Here is an 18,868-nt window from a genome sequence, read left to right as displayed (position 1 = left end):
TTCAGTAGGTAATCTATCCCCAGCACACGTTCGCACATTCAGTAGGCAGGCAGGACGTATCTTCTAACACGTCATTCATCTTGAACAAATCAATGCTTCAACATCCAGTCTGTTAATCTGACAAACATCTGCCACCATGTGAGGCAGATGTTTAAAAAAAAAAAAGTTGGGGGGGGGGGGGGCAGTATAATCCAGTGAGACTCTTTCCTTTTAGATTTGTACCGCCACGCGAAAAACCTGTTAAAAATGCCAGTCCCAAAATACAGAGAACAGGAGGGGCCCAGAAAGGGAGGGGTGGGGGGGCTGCTCTGTACAGGGACAGCTTGCGCTTGCTTGCCTGCCTCTGACTGTATTTGACAGTTTTTGCGATTGGTCTGCACTTTTTTTTTTAGTGAGAAACATCAGCTGCTAGAAGTCACTGCTGAGTGTGTTACTGCAGGATTCCCCAGCCCAGTCTGAGCTCTGAAAGCCGGTGAAGCCCATGTTCACGGACCTGAACGTGAATTTTGACGGTTACAGTAGTTCTTCTTCAGCACAGAAACGGCCAGTCTTTGGCATGAGTTTGTTCATATTCAGAGGCAAAGCGAGAACAGCAGTAAGATCTGAGATATGTTTGCACAGGTGTACAAACACCTGTTTCCGTCTGCTGTATCCACCTTGATCAATAACTACAACAATCCCATTATGTACATCTTTAGCGATGCCAGTAATATAACTAACACATACACCTATCTTTACCAATATCAATTCAGAAATAAATATATTTCCACTACCATCTTTGTAAATTAAGTTTTGTTGAGACCTTGTTGATCACCCAAATTAAACTCCTTTTTTGTTGTTGAAACATACAGATTATAACCAAAAAATAGTGTATAAATAACATTTTATTTTCTAGCAAGAAACCCCCACCCCTCCACCCCCATGGTCTTTCCACTTAAAATTGATCTACAGTCATAATCCACTAGCTGTGACAACAACTACACAATACCTGTGACTTACATCTATGCACTGCAATCGTTAGAGAAATAAATAAAAACACAATACATGTAATAAACATCACATTGACTGAAGTGTATCAAAACATCTTACATAATTTGTGCAATTAGATTCAATTAAGTAGCTCCATAGTGAGGCTCGACAGTGCGAATATAAAGAGTCAATATGTGGCATAGCGTGGACTCACTTGTTAGGTGCTGCCACCCTGTGGTCAATAAATATATCACATCTAATTGAGGCCAACTATTTTTATCAGCCTACTTGTAGGCAAACATTTGTACATCCTCCTACTTTTTTGCACACACACGCACACACTAATGTTATTACCAATATAATGTGCAGTCAGTGGAATCTACCAATTAAAGCCATTTTCGTGAGACAAGTGTTTGATATAAAACGTATAGAGAAAAGTATGATTTAAAAGCGACAAAAATTGTGTATCAAAAATTGAACAAGGCTCGCAATGGTCAAGCAAATTCCACTAGGGCTTACCCTCACAAGTCTCCATTACTTTAGTAAAACACAACAAAAAATGAAAAACAGGGTGTGCACTGTTAAAAATAAGGAGATTCTAATATGAATGACATGGCATTACACTGTAGTGCTGACCCAAGAAATACTTATGACATATATCTACATGCAGAAACAGTTCCACATGATCTCATAACTACATGATACACACTACAGCGTTTTAGGGAATAACTATCGTTTTGTGATGAAGTGAACAGTTATGTGGAGGATTTCACTCAACTTAAGTAAAAATGTACTTTTTTCTTTTCACCAGATTTTTAAAGGGTTCCTGAGTTTGAGGAAATAGAGGTATTGCTGATTACATCTCTCTGCTCTTGCCCTCCAAAAATAATTTGCCCTCAAGAAAATAAACAAATAAAAAACCTCCAGTGAGGATGCTGGGATGCCTCAGAATCAGCCTCTCACCTCTCATCAGCTTACTGACAGGACATGGCCGCAGGGCACGAGAGGCTTTATCCAGGATATAAATCTCTCTCTCTCTCTCTCTCTCTCTCTCTCTCTAAAGGCTCCCCCCGGCCCTTTCGGCCCTCGCGGGCGAGCGGGGGGGTGAGCGGGGGGCGAGCGGGGAGGGGGGGGGGCTACACGTCGTACTGGAGGTCGTTGAGCTCCAGGCGGGTGTAATGTCTCCGGTTGAAGGACTCCAGGGCCTTGCGTCCCAGCAGGGTGACGGCCAGAGTCAGGAAGGCCAGGCCCACCACCACGGCGGCGGCCAGGCTGGTCTTCAGCGCCCCCCTGGGGTCCACGGCCCCCCCGAGCCCCGGGGCCGAGCTCTGAGTGTGCGCTGGGGTCGCCGCCGCGGCGACGGCGGGGGCCGGCGCCATTTTCTTGGCCGGGGCTCTGGGCGTGGTGATGGCGGCGGTGGCGGTCGGCGTGGTCGGCGGGCTTTTTGGGGCTGTCGTCGTAGCGGGGGCCAGGGTCGCCCGTCTCGCGGCGGTGGCGGTGGCGGTGGTGGTGGTTAAGGGTCTGGGAGCAGCGGCGGGTCTGCGGGTCAGAGCGCGGTGAGGGGCGACGCCCTGCCTCGGCGTGGGGTTCGGCTTCCTCGTAGCCGCCGCCTTCGTGGTCGGTTTGGCGGCTGACGCGGCGGGCCTTGCGGCAGTCGCGGTTGACTTAGCGGTAGGTGTAGTGGGTGCCGCGGTCGTCGCGGTCGGTTCCGCGGCGGCCGCGGTTGGTTTTGTGGCGGTTGTAGCCGGCTGCGCGGGAGTGGCGGTTGGTTTCGCGGTCGCCGTGGCGCCCGGAGGCGGTTTCCCGCCGTGCCGCGCCGGCTTGGCGGCGGGGTTCCTGTGCCTGCTCTGCTTTCTGGTGGCTGCGTTTAGCTTGGCGGGACCGGGGGCAGGCGTGGGCTGGGGGGCTGGGGCTGCCGCTGCTGCTGCTGCTGTGGTGGTGGTGGTGGTGGTGGTTGTGGAGGTGGCTGTTATGCAGATGGCTGGTGTTGTAGTGGTCGTGGATTTTGGTGTGGGTGGAGGGGTGGATGGGGTCGCCCGTACTGCGGTGGGACCGTCCGAGCTGCCAGGAGCCGTCAGTTCTACGGCAGCGGCGGCTGGCGTCGTGGCCGGCGTCGCAGTGCTAGCGGTCGTGTGCATGGAAACGGTGGGCGGGGCTGGTGGAGTAGTTGTGGTTTTTTGTGTAGCAGGTGTGGTGGGCTCTGTGGTCGTAGTGGTTGGCAGTGTGGTGGTGGTAGTTGTCTGTGTAGTGGGTGGCTGTGTGGTAGTAATAGTTGGTTGTGTCACGGGGGTGGCAGTTGTGGTGCTCGTAGTAGGTTGTGTAGTAGTAGTAGTGGTGGTAGTGGTAGTAGTTGTGGTAGTAGTAGTAGGTGTGGTAGAGGTGGGTGGTTGCGTAGTGGGGGTGGTGCTTGGGGGAGCAGTGGTGGCTGCAGTTGTGGCCTGTGTGGTAGTAGAAGTGGCTGCTGTCACAGCAGCAGGAGCTAGAGCTAGCGCAGACGTGACGGGCGATGCCAGCATTGTGTTGCTGGGGTTGTACGGGTCCAAACCTGTGAAACAAAATCAATACAACTGAGATGTGCGCAGCAACAAACACCCATTTAAAAATCAATTGCTCCCAGATAACCCAAGTTTGGGGGACAGTAGGAAACGTGTGTCGGAAGGTGGGAATGGCTGTGCTTACCCGTAAATATGTAATAGCTGTTCACTCCCTCCATTGCGACCAGGGGACAGTCCTCCTCTCTGTCACAGTGAAACAGATAGCAGTTGTCGCTTCCGAGGGGCTTATTGAGCTGATAGACGACCATGTTGCACCTGAAACCTGAAAGAGAGAACAGAGTTCACTGAGTCCAGTAATAAAGGTCAGGGGGAAAACTCTCTCCTGTCTGAGTGAAAAACACCTTCGCCTGTTTTATCCTTTTTAAAAACCTGACTCCACGAGAAGTTCGTTAGAGAGTGGCTGGCTGTGGCGGTGGGAGCGAGGCTGTACCAGGGACCAGGTCTTTGGAGCAGCAGCTGCGGATGCAGGCCTGCTGGGTGGGGGTGATGCAGGAGTCCATGACGGTGCCCTTGGCGGACAGCGCCACCCTCACGTTGACGATGGTGTTGACGTGCAGCTTGGAGAGGCACTGCTCCGCGGGCGGCGCCATGGCGACGGACCGCAGCATCAGCAGCAGGGCTGCGGCCAGCGGGCCAATCGCAGCGCGGGACATGGCTTCAGACCGCGGCGTGGACGATCCACCAGCGGGATGGAGGAGCGCGTGGATTCAAGAAGTCCTGTGAAGAAGAACCAGGCAGCAAGAGTTCAGAGACAAGGGGTCAGGGGTCAGAATCTGACATTGAAGAATGTCAAATAAACCCACAATGCTACTCACCAGAAGGCTTTTGATCAGTCACCATTATAAGGTCTAAAACAACTTAATGACTCATTAAATTCTGGTGACAAACATTCATATCCTAAAGTGAAAATGCTTGGGTTTTTAAACATCCACTGCAGCAAATTAATATTATTTCACTATTCACTTTTTCATTATAAATGTATATTTATAGGAATGTAACTGAATGTAATAGTCCCAGTAAAATATATGCATATAACAATGATGTTGAACGTCTTACATTTACTTTCACTCAGGTCGGCATGAATAATTAAAGAAAAATTTCAATCACGTCTGACCTAAGGCCAGTGGACTTTGCCAGATTTATGCTGCCCAGCTGGCCTGTGTGAGTCACAGAACTACAGCCAGACAGGCAAGGCTGTGAAAAATGGGTTTTTCACAGAACATTAATTTCACATGACACACGGACCCATACTCCGAACGCAGCTCTAGCGGATGTCCTTTGATATGGCGCTGTCTGGTTGTGGTTGCCGGCTTCCGAAAGTTTGCCAAGCGCACGGAATTGGCGTGCTCGCACCGCACGCACACAGACCGCTATCTGGTTCGGTTCCAGCCGTTTGACGAAAGTTATCTTTTCCAAAGTACCATCTGTTCTCGCTCTTTTAAACGTGACCGGTTCAAAGCGTTTGGGAAGAGCTGTCCTCTTCGCAGTTCAGCAACGATTACAGCGCTATGCAATGTGAAAACGTAAGTGTTTTGATTCCACACTCTGCGTTCCAAAACTGTTTTGTGACTTGAGTGTGTTGGCTTCTCATTTTGGCACAGAAAGTAGCCCATGCCACCATTTAACAGAATACATATTGTAAGAGTCCTTAATTGGCACTATTAATGAATCAATTAGAAAAATTATAAATACTAGCATCTCTAGCCGATTCAGATTTAGGTATTTTGGTGCCGCAAAGCTGCATGACTCCTGATTTCACAGCTAAAGTCAAGATGTTCACTCAAAAAAAGAAAACTCTGCCGTTTTGGGGTTGGTACTGACGTTGTTCTGAAACTGCCTGTGGATGGTACACGGTTTACTGTGGAAAAAAAGGCCCATGGAACAAATCCCTCTACTTAGTGAAACTTCTAAAATGCAACAAGAGCCCATTTTAAATTGTGGTTTTAGCACCGTTTCTTTGGCTCAGTAAAAATGGTTTCTATTAAAATAAAACTCAGGTTACTAAATAGCTTGTTTTCTTAGTAGGATCAGTCATCCTTTAAAAGTCCACCATACCATGTTCCACTGCTGCATTACTCATTCACTCAGACAAGTTTTTTTTTTCTTTTCTTTTCTTTTGGCATTTTCAGACTTTCTCAGGGAGGACTGAATCACCGAGCACATTAAATTAGTGCAGGTAAACACATAACAGGTATGAGTAGGGGCGCACTTACCTATAGAATGTTCTCGTGCACAGAATTCCATGAGCTGGTGAAAAGCTCTATATTATACTCCTGGGCAAAAAAAAAAAAAAATGGGCCAAGCCCAAAATAGCAAAATATTAAGTTTTTAATGGTCTTAACAACAAATCATTGGTCAGGAAATTAGCAAGAATTAAACAAATAGATAAAGTAACTTAGTATGGGATAGCTTTTCCTTTGATTTCTTTAAATGTTTAAGCCTTGTGGGTAAACTTGCAGACAGCTTTTTACAGAAAGAAGAGTCAATGTTGTTCCATTCAATGTTGATGGCTTCAAACAGTTGATGAGTAGTTGAAAAATGTTTCCCGGTTAGCTTGTGTTCAATGTGAGACCAAATATTCTCTATAGGGTTCAGATCTGGACTCTGACCAGGCCAAAACATGAGCCTGGTGGACTTGTTCTCAAGCCACTTTGCAGTGTGGTCTTTACAGTGTGGGCAGGATTATTGTCTTGTTGAAAAATAACATCTGATCCTTCCTCTTTAGAAAACAACTTTTCAATTGTGGGAAGTAAGCCTTTCTGCAATATTCTCCTGTATTCCAAAGCATTAATTGACTTTTCACAGTGAAGCAGCTCACCAGTACCAGCAGCTGAAAGGCTCCCCACACTATGACACCTCTTTGTCCATGCTTAACTGTGGTAGAGATGCATTCACTATTGTATTTCTCACCAGATCTTCGAAGACACCTCTCTGGAGCATCACTATGCCACTCAAATCGTGATTCATCACTCCACACAACTCTGCTGAACCACTCTGAATCAAACTTTCCATATTCTGCCAAAAACTTAATTCTGTCTTTGATGTTTTTCTGAGACAGCAATGGCTTTTTAACACATCTTCTAGACACAAAACCTGCATTAGATAACCTTCTGGTTATTGTTTTTCTAGCAAGAGTCTTGTTTTCTTAGGTCTTGAATTCTGCTGACAGTTTTTGTAGGCTTTTTTTCCTGTCTTTGAGAACTGTAAATTTCAGCAGGTGGTCATTCCTGCATGATGAGGCTTTGGGCCTTCCAGATCCTTTCTTTCTGGCAACATTACCTGTTGTTTCAAAGCGTTGACCTATTCTCTTAATAGCTGATAGAGAAATTGGGATTTCCTCTGCCTTTAGGGTCTTGTAAATTTCAGAATAGCTACAGTTGGCCTGATGAAGACCAGCCATGCGGTTTCTGACAGCAACCCCTGCATGATATTTTGCTTTTTTAAGAGCAGATTTTCTTGCTCCTTTACCGTGGGACTCACAACAATGCATACTGTAGATCTCTCCCTGCTCTATCAATCCTGGTTCCATTTAAGAGCTTGTTATCAGGCCCTTGATGGGCTGCATCAGGTGTGGCAGATAACCAAATAATGACTAATCTTTTAAGAAAAAAAAAACAGCCCAGAAGATATTTTTGGAAAATTTTGTACACCCAGACATGTGTTAGTTTGAATTTTACATCAAACATTTTAATCATTATCATGGTTTTACCTTTGCATACAAGAATACTTTATAAGTGAATTTCCCCAAACAGTTCACTGAAGCAAAAGTAAACGAGCAAATGGTGGCACAGGAGGTCTAAGGAGTGCATTTGTTTAATTCGTTACAGTATATATGCCACCATCAAACAACAATCGTATCCGGAGTACAAGGCGTACCGTGATGCAACCACAATAAACGATGTGCGTATTTTTTTTCAACCTAATAATGGCAGTTACATTTTCGGAAACGATCAAAACCCACGAATAGGCTTCTTGAAATAAAATAATTCACATAGTAAACAATCATGTCATTAAGTCCACTTGCATAAACCGCCATCGGGAATTAAAAGGCACAAATGTCTAAAGGCATACCTCCTTTGTAGGCTACTCCATTCTTTGTTCGTTGGGACAAAAACGGGTTCTCACAGAATCTTCCATTTCAATATAATCGCTGCTTTTATTTCAACCAACCCGTTTTTATTCCTTGGCCTAATTTCTCCCCTGCATCTCAGATCGCGTTTTCGAAAGCCTAGCAGCAGGATCGTTTCTAGGCTACAGCGTTCCCTGCTGAGGGTGCCATTTACACGCAACCGGAGCACCAAGAAATGCCTCGATTTGGCATTCACGCCTGATATCACAGTAATATTTTGTACTAAATAAGTTATCTATTACAGTAGCCCTGAGACATGTTCAACCCGTTCCAACGCAACGGGCAGGCAGTATTTTCTTTTTCTTCCAAGGCTATTTAACACCGCGAAGTCATCGCGTCCCATTTCACGACACAAACGCAGTCATGACTGGATTGCAAAAAAAGGGGGGCACACAATCAAAGCATCTTACCTTCTGACACTCTCTTGACAAAGAAACACGGACACGAAGTGCGACATACTGCGTTCAGTGAGATGGCCTATATAGCCGCCGAATCACCGCCGACGAAACACTTTAATCTTTAAACGCGAAAATGCAGAAGGCGCAGGGACTCGCTCCTGTTTCCCACCGTTGAGTGTGGGCGTTATAGTTTCTTTGTCCTCAAACGATAACGGGGTGAGGATGAATGGGTGCGCGTTCCGTACGATAGCATCGTGCTCCGCATCTTCCCCCACGCATACTCTACCCTAATTCTGCCAAAATTATTTTAGGATTTTTCCCTCGTTATGGGTCCTTTACCAAGCATCAATGGGCAAAACACCTACCCATATACTTCTAAATACAGACATCACTGGTGTTTGATGGATCGCTATATTTTAAAATATCTAGTTTTACAACCTCAGAATTGATTATTTTAGGAAAACGAAAAGTAGTTGCTTATTCGTGAATATAAATCCCCTTACACAAATTGCAACGGTCCCCTTAAATTACAATGAAGTCATCGGAGTCATTCATAACTGTAGGAATCAGGCTACATCGATGTACGTAAGTCTTCATGAACCCGATCCTACGATGCAATTATAAAAAACTAGGTCAGAATCAATTAAAGAATCGACGCAATGACAAAGAAAATGATATGTTTTGCCATTCTCAAATTTTTTTCCCGCGAATTCATTGCCACAAAAACAAAAAATTAACATGAACTTTTAAAATGACACCAAATGCATTCGAAGTCCGAATTGCAAATTGATTATGCAAATAAATTTGCATACATTAGTAGGCTACATCAAGGAGATTCATCAACTGGCTCAAATATCAATGTTAATGCACCCCCTCGTTAAGCCAGAGTAAAGACAGGCTTAATCGTCCCGTTTTCCAAATTAATTTTCATTAATTAAAATTAGTGTTATACTGTCAAAATAATACTGTAAAATTACAGTAAAATTACAAATACTTCATTACAAAAAATATCCGAACAAAGTATGAAAACATAGGCTGCTGGTATGTGGACGATGCTTAAAGGCACATACGCCCAGTCGGTTTGAACACATTTGCGCTTTAATTCAGATGTAGCCAAGAGTTAACATTGCCGAAACACCGGCAGCTCCCAGTTTTGTCCTACATATAAAGTACCCGACGGCCCAGACAAGACAGTCTGGATGTCCTCAAGTGATACTGCGAACGAAAGAAGCTAAATCTGGCCCCTGGAAAAGGTTAAAACTTCATCAAGGGCTGATATTAATTACTTCAGAACGCAAAATTAGCACACAGAAGCATTTATTAACAGAAATGGTAAAATACCATAACCAAAGACGAAAATGCCGAGAAACTCGATCTGGAACACATCCCAGCGAATGCCGCCAACACAAACGCTTGCAACTAAATTTGGACTCAAACATCTAATATCATGTCCAAATAAAACAGTTGAAATTAGCCGTTCGGCCCACACAGGGACATTTACAGTAATGTTGATTAACGTGCACAGTCCCTGTAAAAATATAAAATGTACAATAAAAGAAAAAATTACCAAAAAAAGAAACAAAAAACAAACCAGCATTTCCAAAACAATCTTGGTAATTCTATGATTGTGGCTAGTATGCTGGCTTCTCATACACTTTGGCTTGTGACCCACATTTTCACTACAATAAAGATACTTTAACACAGTAGTATAGGGGGTGTTGTACTAAGGCCTATATAGTGCAGACTCAGAATTAACTAGCACTGGAAATGCCAAAGTCTTAATATTACTTCTGGCACGGTTGATGTGCCCCTGAGAAAAACAGTAACTTACAAACTGCTTCTGAACAACATCCAGCTGTGTATTCTTACAACACATTTAAGCCGTACCAAAAACTCAAACGTAATAGTTTAGGCATAACCTTCCATAACGGGTAAAGGGCAACCCTGCCAATCTGAGTCACACAGAACAGTGTGTGGTGTGTAGGAAGGTCAGCAAGTCCCCGGCTTAGACCTCATTAGGATCTGCCATTTCAACATCCTGGCCGGCTGCGGCCTTCTTCGTCCTTTTCGGTGGTTTGGAAGCGGCCGCCTCTTCCTTGCTCTTCGGGGGCGCTTCAGCTACCCCCGGGAAAGAAATACATTTTTTTTTTAAAAAGCACAAAAGCATTAAAGCAAGGATAATTTCAGCGCTGTAAAACCATACTGTTGTTCTCTGAGGTTCTCTGTGACACCAAGACAAGCATATGGTATAATCGGGGGCTGTCAGGCTTTTACTGAAAAGACTCAGATCCCCATCATGCCTCAATCAGTAAGAAAAATGGGTCTTCTATCGGTTTGTAACATCTCATAAGTTAAATTCAGTCCAGTGTGTGGTGTGGGCCGGCCGTTGCGCTACCTTCCTCCGGATCTTTCTCGTTCTCCATGTGCTGCAGCTGCTTGATCAGTTTGCGCCGTTTCTTTCCCGAAAGCGTGATGTTCGCACGCGCGCTGGACCTAAAAAAAAAAAAAAACCCAAGTCCACGGCATGACGCGAGACCGCAGCCAAGACACGACACAAACACAACGGCCACTTCACACAGCACAGGCGTTCTGTCCAAATGTTTTCTTTTTTCTTGTCATTGTTAAATTTAGAACCACTAAGTCCCCCGTTGGAGATGCCTTGATGTGACCTAGTCTAAGGACTACAAACAGTTCTGACAGCAATCTGAGAGGTAATGCTGGGGTATCACTGAGACAATATGGCAATGAACAACGCCCCTGCCCAGGATAACGTAAACGTGCAGATCACTTTTCTGGCGGTCCCAACTGTGAGTTACGCGTGCATTCCTGACAGAGGCACACTTACGTTCTCTTCTTCAGGTGGTGGACGGTGATGAGTCCTCTGTCCACCACCGCACCCACGATCTTGTGCTTCCTCCTCTTCTCCTTGCTCAAAACCCGGCGCCGTTTGAACAGCCTCTTCCCCAGGTCCTGAATTCACACGGAAAAAGCACGCGCAGGAGGGCAGGAGCGCCTCTTAATGAAGTCTCATTGACATCTTGCTGTTGGCTTGCAGAGGAGTACAGTACTTGATGCCAATTTGCACCAGTCATGTCCTTTACTCAAACGCCATCATTCAACAAACATGTGTACACATTTGATCGTAAACTGTGTAAGAGCATTTCCACAAATAATTTGGCATTCATAATTTGTTTTCTTATCTGTATTTGTTCGTGGATGTTTCCTTATGCTAATCACATTTACAGCATTGCGCATTAAATTTATAAACAAAACAGACAGCAATTTCATGTACGGGGTAGTAATTGGTATTTAATCTGTAGTCGATTGGTTGCGAAATATTACAAATTCAAATAAAACCACAATCGCGTACAATTAATTAGTTATCTTGTGCAATCAAGTGTGGACACCTAGCGAAGCTAACACACGCAGTAGCTATACCATATTTGAAGAATTTAAAAGCTTGAAAGACAGCTTTCAAGTCCAGCAAAAAGCTGCTCTTTATTTGCCAGTAAACTCCCATGAAATTGAAAGACATAAAATGTAATATATAAAAGTAATTCAGGAAGGATTCTTTAAATACAGAGTATAAACTCACGGTTTTGGGTCTGTTGATCTTTCCACCAGGAGCCATGCTTGCATACAACACGTGGAACGTCCTTTCCGGTTCAGCGTTGTGGATTCTAATTGGTTGAAACGTTGCGATCGACTGTGCGTTTTCATTGGATTAAAAATATGCCAGTCTCCCGAAAGGTATTCAATTATGTATTTGGTAAGAATTTCTGCAAAACATTCGTGAAAGCGTAAAACGAGCAGATTTAAAACTCTTCAGCTGAAGTCTCAAATGCAAAAACAAGGTTTTACAGGGCATATTCTGAAATTAATTAAAACATTTTTTCCGCAATATGCTTATGACTGCCAAGTGAGGGCATTAAATAAGACATAATTAATGTAAATTTACGCTTAGGAAATCCGGCCCTTTATATTCAAGCAAACGATTTCAGAGCACGCGATGATCTGGCGGGTCCATTTGTTTGAAGAGACGGTTTATCTTCATTGGCTCAAGATGGCAGCATTGCACAAAAGATTGCGTCTGCAAACTCATTTGGTCTGCCGTTTGTCGGAAAATTCATGGTAATTTATATTTCTGTTCAGTAGGTGGCAGCATAGCCTTGTATAACTCAAGTAAATCTACTGTTTCGTGTGTGTGTGTTTTTTTTGGTAATGGGCCTATGTGTATCAAACTGTTTTTTTGGTACGTACCAGCACAGCCAAACACACCATTACAGAAGACCGCCAGGAACAGAAAGTAAAAAGAAAAAGTTCCACCCAGCAACCACACTTTCCAAACTTTTGACCATGAGAGACATAACAGGCTTCCAAATTCACAGATCATGACATATGTTAAGGGTAAGTAATGCATACATTCAGTGCAGATTATCTTAAGTGATAATAATAATAATAATAATAATAATAATGATTGGACACAGTGCATGAAACTAGGATAGCTGTGGACTGAAGTGAATCAGCCATTAGAGGCATCCCAGTGTTCGAGGCCCTAGGCTCTTGCCTTGCCTCTTCATAAGATTTGCCCCTCAACGCGACAACATTCTGAAATCATCAGAGCACTTTCCTGCTCATTAACAGATTGCATGCTGGGAAAGGGGCGTGGCCTGGCAGGGACCTCCAGTACCCCGTCATGGAAAGGGCCAAAGTGGAACGGGGAAAAAGAGGGGACTCCAGCTCGCAGCAGGGACAATTTGGCTTCCGTTCAGGCCACTTCAATGAAAGATCTGAAAACCCTCAAGACCAACTCCCTCCTCCCATAAGAGTATTAGTATATGACATAAAAAACAGCATGGCACTCTGTATGATAAACTGAGATCTGTCAAATGATAACATTACATAACGCTCGGATTAGGTCAGTTTCGGAACCAAGTGAAGAAATGGGAGCACAAAGTGTTAATGCATTGCAGCCGATTCCAAGATTTTAACTTGTTTATTGCTCTCTAATACACAGGTTGCGCATAATGTGCGTCACATGACCAGAACTCCTTGGGTAACCATGTTTTCCATTCTGGGGTTGGTAAGTAATAAAGCTCCCTCTTTTCTCAGGAAGCAAATCGTGTGTTCAGAAATCAATTTCGCACAAAGGAAAGCAGTGTAAGTTATGGGTTTTTATAAGAGGGATTAAACGCTGTTATAGTGTTCTCACGTTTTTAAGCGTTTTTGGAGTGCGGTTGAGAGAAAATAGTGCTTCCCAAAGGGTCTCATTGTGCAGAACTGAGAACACAGAACCGAGAACACCAAGGCCATTAAATATAATTGGCTGTGTATTTAAAGGCACTAAAAAGGTTAAAATTCACAGGCTCCATGGATTAAACGCGTTTTATTGCACTCAAACATCAGTACACGGAAGGAACGCTGCATGAAGTGTTGAATTAATAAAATTCTTCTTATTGTGATGATGATGATGATGATTGTTGTTATTATTAGAGATATATCCATTTAAACGAACAGCTGAAAACACAGAAAGAGGAGCTGAATGTCCCACAGATCCAGGGGCAGAGCTTCACGGTACTGCTACTGTACAGAGACCCCAGGAGGTTCCCATCACTAAGGAACATGGTGCCCTGTGGTAAGGACCACAAGCCATTTTTTGAAAGACGTCCACTGCCCCGGTGCAGTCTGGGAGGGGTGTCTGATAGTGACGGGAGACAGATGGAGACCCTCGGACCAAGCAAACTATAATATACATGTGAGGTCAATTTTAGCAGTTTCAAATGCAGGGTTTAAAATGTATACACATACATAATTTTTTTTGAAACACTGCCCTTAAAGTAACTTTTTGAGGAAAAAAAAAAGCCTAATTAGAATTGTAAGACTGAAAAGAAATAATTCCCTGCAAAACCGGATATATGATGTACATATCATACTCATTCAAGGCAGATGAATAATAATTAAAGTTTATCATACTTGTTTGTGAGTTAGGGAGCGCGAGCTCTGCTTCTGAATGCACACAGAACACTTGGCAGCGGATGGATGTGTGTGAGTCACACTGCGATTAGTCTTTCATTCACTTGCAGTCGCGTTCGAGCGAATGAAAGGCGACGATCGCTTGTTTGCCTAACAGCGCGGGAAGTGCACGTGTCAATCAGCGAATGTACAGCGCGCGTCATGTAAGGCTGGGGACCATCGTCTTCCTCAGGCACGTCTTCACAGTCGTTCAGAGACCGTCTACAAACCCGTGTGCGCGCTGTTGATTCTCCACAAGAAAGTTGAAGGGAAATTAATGATAGTTTGTTATAAGAACTTTCATATTGATAACAAGGAGAGAGAGACAGAGAGAGAAACTTTCTGACTTTTAAGTTCTCTTTATTAATAATGATAAAAATAAAAATAGAGAGAGTGAGAGAGAGAGAGAGAGAGAGTACACAGCCTCATTAAATTTTATTTTATTTATTGTTATTTAACCTTTATTTTACCAGGACTTTTTTCCACAAAGAATCACCCCGTAGGGTGTCTTGCACAGGGTTTGCATTTGATCTAGAGAGATATTTAAAAATAAATTCGGCCCATTCTTCTGCATCACTGCCTCTCCGATTTGCGTCACAAAGCAAAGACACTTCGCACGTCACAACTCTCACTTGTTAATTTATTTTTTGTGACATGGGTTGTTAATTGATTTTTTTTTCTTCCCAACAAGGGAGTCTAACAGTTAATTAAAATTGGTGAGATAAAAAGCCTTTGACATTTGGATCAAATTACTTCCATTAGAGTTTGGTCAATTTCCTTTTCTCCCTTTGATGCATACAGAGTTTCCATTCTGGTGTTTTTTCATGCAGTTGTGTTTTCTTCCCATAAACATAAAAACATGAATGAGAGGCATCAGTAGCTCTAACACTGCGTTTGTGTGACTCACAGAGACCACACACACAGCCAGAGCGTCTGCTTGGGCATTGGGCGAAAGGCAAGAATACACCCTGGACAGGCCGCAAATCTATCACAGGGCACGCACACCATTCACTCACACACTCATACCTATGGGCAATTTAGAGTCTCCAATTAACCTACCTGCAGGACTGTGGGAGGAAACCCACACGGACACGGGGAGAACATGCAAACTCCACACAGAAAGGCCCAGGCTGGGATTCGAACCCATGACCTTCTTGCTGTGAGGCGACAGTGCTACCCACTGCACCAGCACTGTGCTGCCCATCGTCATAAGTCATAAATCCTAATAAGATCTGTGATTTAGTGAGAAAACGATCCTGTTTCAGCACCACATATTACATAACACGCTGCTCATGTTCAGGTTTCATACACCTCACCAGGCTCTTCCAGAGGAGGGCTCCACAAATGACTTCTTTTATTTTACAAGTATACAAATCTCCTCTGAAAACTATTATATTGTAATTATTTTGTGTAGAAAATGTTACAGCAAAGGCTGATTACAGTAGGTGTGAAAAAGAGACAATGTCAGGTAGCACTGCCAGTTCTTCTCATACGTGAGGGTGGCCTGACAGGCCTTTTAAAGCCTAGACTGGACCTGTGGCTTCACCAAAGACAACACACACTCAGCCCTGAGTAAACAGCCAGTAAGTAGCCATGGAGGATCCAAATGGGCTCTTAAAACAGCCACCCTCGCTCGCTCCCCCCCCCCCCCCCCACCGCCCCTTAGCACTACAGTGGCCCTTTAATCTGAAAATGGACTTCTTAAAAAGTGTTTTTTGTGACCGCTCCAAAAAAAAAAAGAGCTTGAGAGCTTGATTTTTCCGAGGTTTTCCTACTCTCTCTGAAAAAGAATATATTTCAAGACAAAAATGCCTTTTCTTGCTCCTTTTTTTGCGGCGGGCGAAAAATGGGCCAAGAACACGGTGAGCGATCGGCAGTTGGGCCGCGCCGGGCCGGGCAGCGCTCGCACTGGCGCGGGCGCGAGGGGCGGAGTCACGACCCGCTGCCTCAGCCATTTTGGGCTCAAAGGCAGGTGATCTGATTAATTATATCTAAGCTGCCTGGATTTGAAAACGAACTGAAAACAACGTTTTTAAAAGTCGCTCCTATTTATTTTCCAGATTATTTTTTTTCGGTAACTCAAGACCCTACATTTTACCGGCTCGCCCAGTGGTGGGACTGTGTGCGGACTGGAGCCCTTCCTGCCAATGACTTGAGGAAGAAAAATATTGGGGAACCAGGGCGATTTTCAAAACAACCATGAAAATGCACAATTCGAACACCCCCAACGCTGGGGGGGGGGTGTTCTGTGAAGAGAAGCCAGCCAAGTAATTTTGTTGACCAGGAGGTGAGAATTAAGAGCATTAAAAAATTAAATAGGGGAAGTGAACCATTGCCTAAAAAAAGAAGCAGAAAAAAAAATAAAGACATTTAAAAACAAAGTAGAAACAGAAGTGGTAACCAGTTTAATCAGATTATCAACAGTCTTGAAGGGAACAGGGAAATTAATTCATCTTATTAGCCAGTTTACAATTTTAGAAAAATCCCTCTTCAAAGCTCTGAATTGATTATTTTTTTTAACAGGTCAAATGCAGAATAGCACATGCCATTTGCCATCAAAGGAAAGTGTTTGAAAAAGAGTAAATTAACATGACTGAGAGGTTGCCATTTTAATTTTACACGCACATTATTTTCCCTTTTAGTCAGAATTTGCACCCATTAAATACCCCTCTGGAAGTTTTAGTTATAAGTAAGAGGGTTCAGAGGACTACTGGATTTGATAGCAGACCACAGGGGATGCATTCACACACTGAATCCAGTCTCAAACTCAACCACACATTTCATCTCAAAGTATGAACATCACGCACGGTATTCACACCACCTCTTTCCACTGTCCTTCTCTGATTATTTCTTTCTTTTTTTTGCTGAAATGCTGAAACAGTCCGGGGGGGGGGGGGGGGGGGGGGTGTTCTCACAGAGGCCCATTATTCCAGCAGGAGGCAGGAAAGGCAATCATAAAATTCAGAAAAAATAAATTATGAAATAACTTTGAACTCTATTCCCATTGGTGTCTGTTACAGTCATCCACCCCACAGGCCTGAGGAGGGGGGTGGGGTGGGGGGGTGGGGGGGGGTTGGCAGAGGATGAGGAGGAGACGAGCTCGCCCTTCAGCATGGCGCCGGGACGCTCTCGGGGGAAAGAAAAGAGGCCAGAAAGGATCCGATAGAGGACCATGGGAAAGAGGGCAGAAAGGATCCGATAGAGGACCATGGGAAAGAGGGCAGAAAGGATCCGATAGAGGACCATGGGAAAGAGGACAGAGGGAACATTTATCAGAGATGCTTCAACCAAGCCACACCAGCCATTATGCTATTCTGCCACACTAACCGTCATGCCAAGTGCCCTTGCAATGCAGTGACACGATGGCACAGAGAGGAAGCGCAATAAACAAATAAATAAATAAGAAGACAAATACATTAAAATCTATTCAGAGTTCACCCGAGCCTGCCTGCGTCATCAGTATCAGTGAGACAGATGTTGAGGGGGGAGGGGGGTATTTTAAAAGGACGCGCGTGAAAGGCGTACAGATGTCAGAGTCGGCAGGCGCGGAAAGAAGGGGAGGAAACATCTGCCCCATTCACCGGGCGGATTTACACGGAACCGCCGCAGCCGAAACAGGGCTCGCGCTCGGGCCATTCACCAGCGCAGGCAGCGGGGACCCTGCCGAAACATTCACCAGCGCAGACAGCGGGGGCCCTGCGGGGGGGGGAATCTCAGTAGTGAGGGGGTAATTTCGGTAGCAGTGCAGTACAGCGGTTTCAGGATCTGAACCCGCAGCTCCAGGGCAGCAGGTGACACAGCCGCCAGCGTGCCCTTGAGCAAGGCGCTTCAGCCTGAACCGCTCAGCAGATACCCAGCTGTACAAACGGGCTGCGTATAGAGAACATAATCTGTGTAATTCACTCTGGATGAGAACACCTGCTAAGGGCCAAAACTATGAATACAAATGAGTATTAAAAACAAACTTTAGGGGAACAGAAAGAACAAAACCTTGGAGCAACAAAAGAGGATGAAAAATATTTTTTAAATCAGAATGAAGACAAACTCACTGCTGCTGTATCCACCATCATGTGACCTGTTTCCACTAACGAGAGGGTTTCTGTCCATGGGCGAAATGCAATGAGCTCAATATGGTCATCTTTCATACAAATTTTAATGTTTTATAGTTTCATATTTCACACATTTCACACTCATTCCTATCTCTGTTTTCAGCATGCATGTTTCCTGTGCGATTTTAACGAGACTGGACTGCCTTAATTCCCATTACGAAGGCAATCTCAGCCGACTTCAATTTCTTCTCAGCAGACGGATCTGTTTTTGATTTACAAAGCCACGCAAGTCCATGTGACCGTGACAAGCGGACCCAAAAGCACTTGCAAAAAAGAGACTTAAAATGAACTTCTACCATGTCGCTGTAGGTGAGAGAGCACACAGGTGAGAGGGTGACTGAGTGGGCACACAGGTGAGAGGGTGACTGAGTGGGCACACAGGTGAGAGGGTGACTGAGTGGGCACACAGGTGAGAGGGTGACTGAGTGGGCACACAGGTGAGAGGGTGACTGAGAGAGCACACAGGTGAGAGGGTGACTGAGTGGGCACACAGGTGAGAGGGTAACTGAGTGGGCACACAGGTGAGAGGGTAACTGAGTGGGCACACAGGTGAGAGGGTAACTGAGTGGGCACACAGGTGAGTGGGCACACAGGTGAGAGGGTAACTGAGTGGGCACACAGGTGAGAGAGCACACAGGTGAGAGGGTGACTGAGTGGGCATACCTGCACAGGGGTGGCTGTGGGCTTACTTTCGGT

At 44.7% G+C, this 18,868-nt stretch overlaps 2 protein-coding genes across 6 annotated transcripts; both read right to left on the bottom strand.

Moving 5' to 3' along the window:
• Positions 1–866: 866 nt before the first annotated feature.
• Positions 867–8,995, bottom strand: mansc1 (MANSC domain containing 1). 4 transcript variants are annotated; one of them, XM_035402063.1, is made up of 5 exons: positions 8,064–8,995; positions 5,738–5,797; positions 3,955–4,241; positions 3,649–3,786; positions 867–3,514 (listed from the first exon to the last, which is right to left on the bottom strand). In XM_035402063.1, the coding sequence occupies exons 3-5, from the start codon at positions 4,175–4,177 to the stop codon at positions 2,106–2,108; spliced, it is 1,770 nt and encodes a 589-aa protein (XP_035257954.1). In that variant the 5' UTR covers positions 4,178–4,241; positions 5,738–5,797; positions 8,064–8,995; the 3' UTR covers positions 867–2,105. The 4 variants fall into 4 exon arrangements, with proteins under 4 accessions (XP_035257954.1, XP_035257953.1, XP_035257956.1 ...); XM_035402062.1 differs by lacking the exon at positions 8,064–8,995 and adding an exon at positions 7,596–8,057; XM_035402065.1 differs by lacking the exon at positions 5,738–5,797.
• A 356-nt stretch (positions 8,996–9,351) lies between these two features.
• On the bottom strand, positions 9,352–11,780 carry c19h11orf98 (chromosome 19 C11orf98 homolog). Of its 2 annotated transcripts, none has more exons than XM_035402067.1 (4): positions 11,647–11,780; positions 10,897–11,021; positions 10,447–10,544; positions 9,352–10,175 (listed from the first exon to the last, which is right to left on the bottom strand). In XM_035402067.1, the coding sequence occupies exons 1-4, from the start codon at positions 11,680–11,682 to the stop codon at positions 10,057–10,059; spliced, it is 378 nt and encodes a 125-aa protein (XP_035257958.1). In that variant the 5' UTR covers positions 11,683–11,780; the 3' UTR covers positions 9,352–10,056. The 2 variants fall into 2 exon arrangements, with proteins under 2 accessions (XP_035257958.1, XP_035257959.1); XM_035402068.1 differs by having other exon boundaries at positions 9,352–10,169; positions 11,647–11,779.
• Positions 11,781–18,868: the final 7,088 nt, after the last annotated feature.

Source organism: Anguilla anguilla, chromosome 19, assembly GCF_013347855.1.
Source record: "Anguilla anguilla isolate fAngAng1 chromosome 19, fAngAng1.pri, whole genome shotgun sequence".
Taxonomy (NCBI): domain Eukaryota; kingdom Metazoa; phylum Chordata; class Actinopteri; order Anguilliformes; family Anguillidae; genus Anguilla; species Anguilla anguilla.
Note: the sequence above shows the minus strand (reverse complement) of the source record. Positions and strands in the feature narration are given on the sequence as shown.